Below are 8,649 nucleotides of genomic sequence, written 5' to 3' on the forward strand. Positions count from 1 at the left end.
CCCCATTATCATCCACTTTTTCTCTCCAGTATTCTCTCTCTCCTTGTCTACTGGTTCCTTTTCTGTTGCTGGCTCCTCTCCTTTTGGATTTTCTTGATATTATCTCCTACTATTTTTACCTATGCAACTATTGCTTCTCAGTCTCCTATTCTGGATCATCGACATCATGTCCATTATGAATATAAGCCAAGATTCTGTCCTGAGTTCTCTTCTTTTTTTACTCTATATTATCTCTTCCACTGACCTCATTAATTCCTGTGGGTTCAATTATCATCTCTATACAGATAATACCCAAATCTAACCCCAGGCCCTTTCTTGAACTCCAGTCAGGGATCTCCAACTTTCTATTTTTATATTTCAAACTGAATGTCCCATGGGCAACTCAGATTCAACATTTACAAAACAGAAGTCATTTTCATTCCCTTACCACCCTTATCAATTTCTCTGTTACTTCTGAGTGTATCATCATTCCAGTCACCCAGATTTGTAAACTTTCTAGGAGATAATTTTCTATCTGCATTAAACCAATGTGCATTGGTTGGGATTTATCATCATCATCATCATTAAGAGGCAATATGGCATAGTAGATAGAGACTAAGTCTAAAAGTCAAAAAGACCTGAGTTTAAGTACTACATTTGACATATGCAAGCTATGTAACCAAAATCAAGTGGCTTAACTTCTCCTTGTCATAGGCAGCTGTCCAAGACTATAAATTACATAAGAGTTGGCAATCTGCATAAAACTCAGAAGTTTTTGTAGTTTGTAACTATACCCCTCTATAAATGAGATGACATAAGTAAAGTACTGTGTAAATGCCAACTATTTAAATAAACATTTATACAATACCTACTTTATATCAGGCACTATGCTAAGCACTTTTTACAAAAATTATCTCATTTGATCTTTACAACAATCTTTAAAGGTAGATATTTTTATTATTCCCACTTTGTAGATGAAGAAGCTGAAGCAAATTGGAATTACATGACTTGCCCAGGGTCACACAGGTAGGAAATGTCTTAAGTTGATTTTGAATTCACATCATCCTGACTCCAAAATCAGTAGTCAATCCACTATGCAACCAGCTGCCTCTAGGGAGTAGGAGTAGAAGTATCACCAAGACCTTAGGGGAATAAACAGAAAGGTGATGAGCATATATTATAGCTAGAACCTAAATTATAACAAACATAATTTGGTTATCTGACAACCTACTGGTGTAAAAAAAGTCCTATACTAAGTCTACCCATCTCAAAGTCTGTAGAAGATTGAAAGTTACCCACTGATTTCAGGTAACAAAGATGGCTTAGCATAAAAGTAATTTAGGCATAAGCAAACTTTGGGGGTGGATTATTTCAGAATTTTAGCAATGTCAAACATATCCAAAGGCAAAACTCCTGAACATAAAATATAATTGGTAAATGTTTAAACAAATAAATAAAAATACAATAAAGCACAAATATTGTTAATTTGTGGTTCTCTAAATAAAGGTTTCTATTTGAGTTTGATATGATTGATCCAGGTCATGATAGATAAAGGAGATTTAGCCTAATATTACACCTGACTGACTCCCTGAGAAAGAGTCCTGGATGAGATTAGCTTGGCAGAGGTGAGGAAGATGGGCTAGATATCAGGTAGGACCTAGATCACCAAACCTACCTCTCTGACCAGGCCCAGACTCTCAGGGGACAGGGAAGAATGAAGCTAGACACATCTGTCCAGGTTCAAAAAGCCTGAGTTTTGCAGGTTACCAACGATTCATCTTGTTTTTGAATGTAAGGTCATTGATAGATCATGGGCATGGCACTGATCCTCACCAAACTTTGAAACTGGACAGCAAATGCTAACCTGGCACTAGACAGACGTTCAGAAAAGGAGAAACTTGTTTCTCCAGTCAACTCCGCCCTCTCCACACAGTCCTCCCTTGACAAGGCTGGGAAGGACAGGTAAAAGGAAAGGTGGGGCTGATCCCATATAAACTCCCATATAAACTGCTGACAATTCCAGGTGAGCTTAGATCTTCAGCTAGAGAGGGGGAGGGAGCCACCATGAAGATTACAAGTGCCACCTTTTCCCTGCTGCTGGTCCTAGCCCTGTGCAGCCAATATGGTGAGATCTCTGGGATAAAGGGAAGGGTTACCTTAAGATCTCTCTCTCTCCCTCTCCTTCTCCCTCTCCCTCTTTCCATCCCTCCCTCCCTCTCTCTCCTTTCTCTTTCTCCTTCCCTCTTTCTCTCTCTCTCCTTCTCTCTTTCTCTCTCTCCTTCCTTCTTTCTCTCTCTCTCCCTCCTTCTTTCTCTCTCTCTCCCTCCCTCTCTCTCTCCCTTCCTCTCTTTCTCCCCCTCTCCCTTTTTCCCCCTCTCTTTCCCTCACCTTCCCTCTCCTTCCTCCTCTCTCTCCCTCTTTCTTATTGTTTCTCTCTCCCTCTCTCTCCTCCCTTCTCTTCCCCCTCACTCCCTCTCAACTTTCTCCCTCTCCTCCCCCCCCCAAATTCCTTAATGACAGACCCTCTGTGGAAAACTTTGAGAGACTACAAGCAGCTCTACTAAGCCTCCATCCCATTCAGTAAAACAAATTGTATAAATACCATCTCTTTTAAAATTATAAAACTTTTGAGAGGGGTAATACTTCTTCACATCTTTGTGTAAGTGATTTTTTTGGTGGTTGAGGAATGGATCTGAGGGTCATATATTTAAAACTTGAGTCTTAGAGATCATCTAGCATCAGCCCAAGAGAAATGTCCAAAGTCACAAAGGCAGTGTGTGAGCTCTCACTAAGGTTCTCTGACTCCAAACCCAATCCTGTTTCCCAGCTGCTCTGGGCAGAGATAATTTCTTGGTGGGAAAAGAGACAAAATAGGAGTTCTAAGCAGCTAGGGAAGCCTGAGGACCATGGGAGTCAGCAAAGAAGGCTAACATAATCATTTTGTCTCAGGTTAATACGCAACTGTGGTGAGGCACAAAGGGCAGGGGATGTGTCTATATCTGTAGTTCATATCTGCTTCAAAAATGCTTAGATCCCCATCCCCCATCTTTCATCCTTCCCTCCATCATTTGTTGTTGACCCCATTTGGGATTTTCTTGGCAAAGATTCTTTAGTCGTTGACCATTTCCTTCTCCAGCTCATTTCATAGATGAAAAATCTAAGGCAAAAAGAGTTAAGTGATTTGCTCAGGGTCACATAGCTAGGAAGCGTCTGAGGCCAGATTTGAATTCATGAAGATGATCTTACTGATTCTAAGAATATCATTCTCTCTGCTGCAGCTCCACTTAGTTGCCCCACTCCCTTGATCAGCAGCTTCTATTATAGGAAGATTCCCCCTGGAGGCCACTCATTTTACCTGGTGTGGTATAAATGACAAACTAGAAGGGGAAGGAAAAGAAGGGAATTTTTGTCACAGGATCATATATATCTAGAATTGGAAGGAATAGGAATCTTAGAGGACATTTCATCTCCCACTTCATTTCACAAATGAGGAAACTGAGGCCCAGAATGGCGAGATGATTTGCCAAGAGTCATAAACGTAATAAGTTGTAGAACTAAGATTCAATCTCAGGTCTTCTGATTCCAGAAGAACTCTTTCCACTGCTTGTCACCTCACTATAAGGATCAATCATCATACATTTACAAAGTACTTACTATGGACCACATGCTGGATATACAAGCAAAGAACTGAAATAATCTCTGCCTTCAATTTAAGTTCCTGCTATTTCTTCCTCTCTTCTTTTTTGAGGAGGAAAAGAAAATAAAGTCAATATGTACATGTGTAAAGATAAATAAGGTATAAACAGATAACAAGTACAGTATAATGATATTAAAAGTACACAAAAGTAGTTAGTGCCAAGAGAGAGACTGAAAGTCAAGAAGACCAGTCTAACTGGGCATTGGAGAGCAAAAAAGGGAGCATAGTTGGAAAGAGAGATTGAAGCCAGGTCATAAAGAAATTTAAAGATCAAATGAAATTTATAATTAATTTTAAAGGCAAAAGGGGTCACTGTTGATTAATAAATGCTTATTGACTGAGTGGAAAAGCTGCTTTGCACTGGGAAAATCAACTTATTAGCTATGTAGAGGATGGATTAGAACAGAAAGAGACTTGAAGCAGAAGACCACTTAGGAGGCCATTGTAATAGTCCAAAATAAAAGAGGTAATTAGGCTTGAATTTAGGTAGCAAACATGAATTGAGAGAGGAGGGTCAGATGCAAGAGATTTTGGGAGTGGAAACAAACTAATTGAATATTTAAGATGAGTGAGAATCAATTATCAAGGAGAATGATGAAATCACAAATTTCAGTGACTAAAAGGATACTGCTGTCATCAACATTAATAGGAAAATTTGGAAGATTGGGGAGGAATGGGAGAGAGAAAAGTAGAATTGCTTTGGAAATGTTAAGTTTGAGATCCATTCAGTTTGACATTTCTAGTAGGCAGTTGGTGATCCACAACATTAACTCGAGAGAAATTAAAGTTAAATAAATAGATTCAAGTCATCTGCATGGATTCATCTGTGTATTGAATCCATGGAAGTAGATAAGATCACAAAGTAAAAGAGTATAAAAAGAAAAAAAAAGGAGAACCAAGAGCAAACTCATGAGCAAAGAAGATTAAAAAGGAGCAGAAAAAAAGATGAGGATAATGAAGAGAGAGCCATGTCATGCAAATTCAGAGAAGAGAGACTATCCAGAAGAAGATAAATGAGGCACTGATAAATGTTCCTGAGAGGTCAAGAAAGAGCCTAAAGGATCTTGACTTTAGGAAATCACTGGTGATCTTAGAAAGAGGACTTTCAGTTAGTTGAATGATGAGTCTGGAAATCTTCAAGTTTTCTGACTCCAATTCCATTTCATTACTCCATTGTGGGTACCCATTGTGGGTACATGCAAAAGAGAGGTTCCAAATAATCCAAATGAAAAGGAGGCTCTGGGTAAAGGATTATTTAACTCCTTGAGTAGGATTACGAGGTTATGGGCATATGAGAGTGCTCCTGTGGTCCCTAGATCCCCTGACCATTTCTGAAGATGAGTTTTCAGCCACCTCCTAACCATGGACATCTCCTGTTTGTGTTTCTAGCCGAAAGCTGCCTTCCATTTTATATCACTTTTGGTACAGTAGCCTTAAGGAATTCTGTACTCTTAAAATTGGATCTCATAAAATATGGAGCTACTCAAGAAGAGTATGAGGCCTTCAGAAAGATACAGGAATGTTATGCTGAACATCCTATTATAAGAACGGCAATGGATATAAAGCTCATGGTAAGAAAACTTCCCTTACTAACCCCCATAACTCCAAGTAGTCAGACTTCCCTAAGGGCCACACTCCCATCCCTGACATAAATTACATTCATCACCCATGCATAGGTACACACAGCAAGCACTAATACATAGGGCATGTATCTTGTAAAGAAGCATAGGATTTGTCTCAAATGGTGGCAACAAAAAACAGCAGGGATCAGGAAAATCAACCAAGGGTCCTCTCACAGGCCTCTTAAGCTTATTGGCTTCTTTCCTCCCTGACTCTATCCATCCCAGCCTCCCAAACTTGCACCCCCTCATCCTGAGATCCCTGGGATTCATCCCAGCACTGACTTTGGAGGCCTAGAAGAAGGAATAAATCAGAGGCCAGCAGCCACACTTGAGAGAGGAGATCAGGAGAGGCCAGATTCCAGACTAATCACCATACATGTGATTACCAGAAAGTTTTACCAAAGAGATAATCTCAGGAACCTTGTCCCTACCTCCCACCCTGTCACATAAGGCTTCACTCCCCCATAAACAAGATCTCAACCCAGAAACCTCATTTTCCCCACTCCTAGTCTAGTCAGTAAAGGCAAATCTCATTCCTGTCCACACTCCAACATGCAGCCCAGAGGAACCAAACATTTCTCACAGGATTTAGGTTTGGACTATAAGCTGGGAGTGGGGCCTAAGACTGTTCTCAAAGCCCCTCCTTGACTAGGGTTTACATCCTATCCTTTCTCTCTCCCCAGACGATGACCACCATAAATAAAGAATGCTACGACTATCTGCTAAGTTCATTTGGATTATAAAACCATCACTATCGAAAATCTGAATAACAACTCAGTTACTGCCACTGCTGTTCACCCCATGCCTATTCCGGGCCCACTTTACCCTCTAAACCCTGAGACCCTGTCCAATATGGATGGTCATAGTCACTGATGATTCTAATAAAGCAAATGTACCTCAAATCTATTTGTGACTGTATAATTGCATGAGTTAGTGAGTATGTGATGTGTATGCTGTTGCATGATGAGGGGAAGTTTTGGGAAATGCTGAAATTGGAGTTCAAGCTCCAGGCTAAAGTATAGACTTTCACGCTTTCCCTTACTAGTTGTATGGCACACAGTATTCTCATCCTCAATTTCTCTATCTGCAAAAAGGACTTAATTAAATGATCTAAAGCTTTACCCAGCTTATAAAATTCTATAGTTGTGCATTTGTTATAAGTGTATGTTACTGTGTAATTATGCTTGATAATGCCTGTGTCCTTTGTATGACTTCAATTATGTATATTGTTGTCTATAATACTGCAAATTATTGAGTATGCTACATCACACACTGCAATATCTGACCACTGGACCAAATGGCTCTGGAGGGCAAAGTGAGGCAGGTGACCATGCACAGAGTTCCCTCATTTAAATCCAGCATCCCCATCCCAACATCATGGTTGTCTCTGAGAACAAAGGATAAACAATAACATCACACGCTGTGCAGTTTTCTGGGTGTTACTGTGTGTGCTTGCGTATCATCGAGATGTACTGGCTCTGTACATCATTGAGTCTCTTTGTGTAACACTCACCAGCACACCCCACCAAGCAAAGCCCATTTTGTGAGAACTAACTAGGCTCTCAAACATGCATGGTCCTCAACCTTCATCTCTTTCCCCTTCTAATTCCTCCCCCCAAGACAATTCTGAGTATCACATGCTCCAATTGCAGACTCTGGAGAGTGCCAGGGTTCTTTTCCTCCTAAAAAGGAGGCATGAGGCAGCTTCAAGCTGAACCCCTTTCAGGGGAGTAGCACAAGGACCAAAGGCAAAAAAAACAATTTCAGATTCATCTCTTTCTGAGACTCCTTTTTCAGATCTAGAAGCCTCTGCTTATGACCTAGTCCCACCCATCTCCTCTCTAAGTTCTATTTCTACTGAATCTATCTCTTCATCCCAGCTTCAACCTAACCACCTTAGATTTCTTTTCTTTTCTCTGCCTGTCTTTCCCTCTCATGCCTCTGTCTCTCCATCTCCCCTTATCCTATGTCTCTGCTCTTTGACTATCTTTTTCTCTCCTTCATCTCCAATTCCCTCAAATCTCCCTCCATCTCTTACTTCTTTCATTATCCCAAATCCCAAAAAGATCTTTCCCAGAGACCAACCTTCCCCCACATCCAATCATCCAGCTTCTTGACCCCACTAGAGCTTCAGGGATATCCTGGTTCCCTCAGACAATGACTGCTCCCTTCCAAATGATTGTCTTCTTTAAGTCAGCATCATATCAATTCATTCTGATTCATCTCCTATTCTCTTTCTCAACCCCTGGGTATTTGCTCACCCTTTCTATAAGGGCATGGTGGGACCTGGCCAAGGAAGCTTAAGTTTAAATCACCTTCAATCCATCCACCTCTAAAGTCCATTAGCACCCATAGTCCCAGTGACTGAGAAGCCACAGACGCTAAATAGATAGGCCCAGGTGGGACAGCCCTAGCCAGGGACAATAGGGATAATAATCCAGATAAAACTATGGCCAGGGTCTGACCATAACCATAAGGCCAAGCTTGGGTATACTAGAACCAGGACCTAGAAACACAGGCTTTAGGGTCAAAGTTAAAGTTATGTTAAGTTAAAGTATGAAGGATAGGCAGAACAGAGGTACAGCCATAGAATTTCAAAACTAAAAAGAACTGCAAAATCCAATTTCCTATCTGATGCAGGAATCCTCTTTAAAATATTTCTAATTGCTTGAGCACTTAAATATGTGAGACTTAGGAACATCTCCCTGTCATCAGGAGGTTGGAGAGTAGAATACTACACAGAAGGGAAAGAAATGGACAGCTGACTTTTAGAGATTTGGGGAAAAAAAAGAGAGATTTGAATGGAGAAATGAGATCATTAGTGGGTGGATAGAATCTGGAAAATGAGGCTACTTGGATAATGAATTCAGAGTTCTGGATTAAGAAAAGAACTAGGTCAGTAAAGGGACAAAGGTCAGTGATGAGAAATTACTGAAGGCACAAGGTCACGAAGGAACAAAGTGGGAGTGCAATGAGGAAAATTCACTAGTGAGGGAAAATCTATCCATACCCAGTAGACTACAGGTGAAAACCTTAGAAAACCAAAAGGACCTCAAAGCGTCTGTTTCCACATCCAGACACAGAGAAATACAAACAGGCTAAAACTAAAGTGTGTTCAATAAAATGGATATTCCAAAGGGAAAAAAAAAAAACTTGAAAAAGAACAAATTAAAAATCCATAATTAAACACCAGATTGGAAATTCTGAAAAGCAAAATGAAAATGGAAAATAGGAAAACTACTAAACCAATAAATAAAACTAGGAATTGGTTTTATGGGGGAAAAAAACACTAAATAAGCCACTGGTTAATTTGACTTTTTTTTTAATGCTCCACAAACAATGTACTAATGT

The 8,649-nt window shown here is 40.1% G+C and overlaps 1 protein-coding gene across 1 annotated transcript; it reads left to right on the forward strand.

Moving 5' to 3' along the window:
* The first annotated feature begins 1,996 nt into the window (after positions 1-1,996).
* On the forward strand, positions 1,997-6,204 carry LOC116421164 (androgen-binding protein homolog). Its single transcript, XM_031949523.1, has 3 exons — positions 1,997-2,104; positions 5,066-5,247; positions 5,982-6,204. Exons 1-3 carry the CDS (start codon positions 2,044-2,046, stop codon positions 6,039-6,041), a joined length of 303 nt encoding a protein of 100 aa, XP_031805383.1. The 5' UTR covers positions 1,997-2,043; the 3' UTR covers positions 6,042-6,204.
* The last annotated feature ends 2,445 nt before the right edge of the window (positions 6,205-8,649 follow it).

Source organism: Sarcophilus harrisii, chromosome 2 (assembly GCF_902635505.1).
Source record: "Sarcophilus harrisii chromosome 2, mSarHar1.11, whole genome shotgun sequence".
In the NCBI taxonomy this organism is placed as follows: domain Eukaryota; kingdom Metazoa; phylum Chordata; class Mammalia; order Dasyuromorphia; family Dasyuridae; genus Sarcophilus; species Sarcophilus harrisii.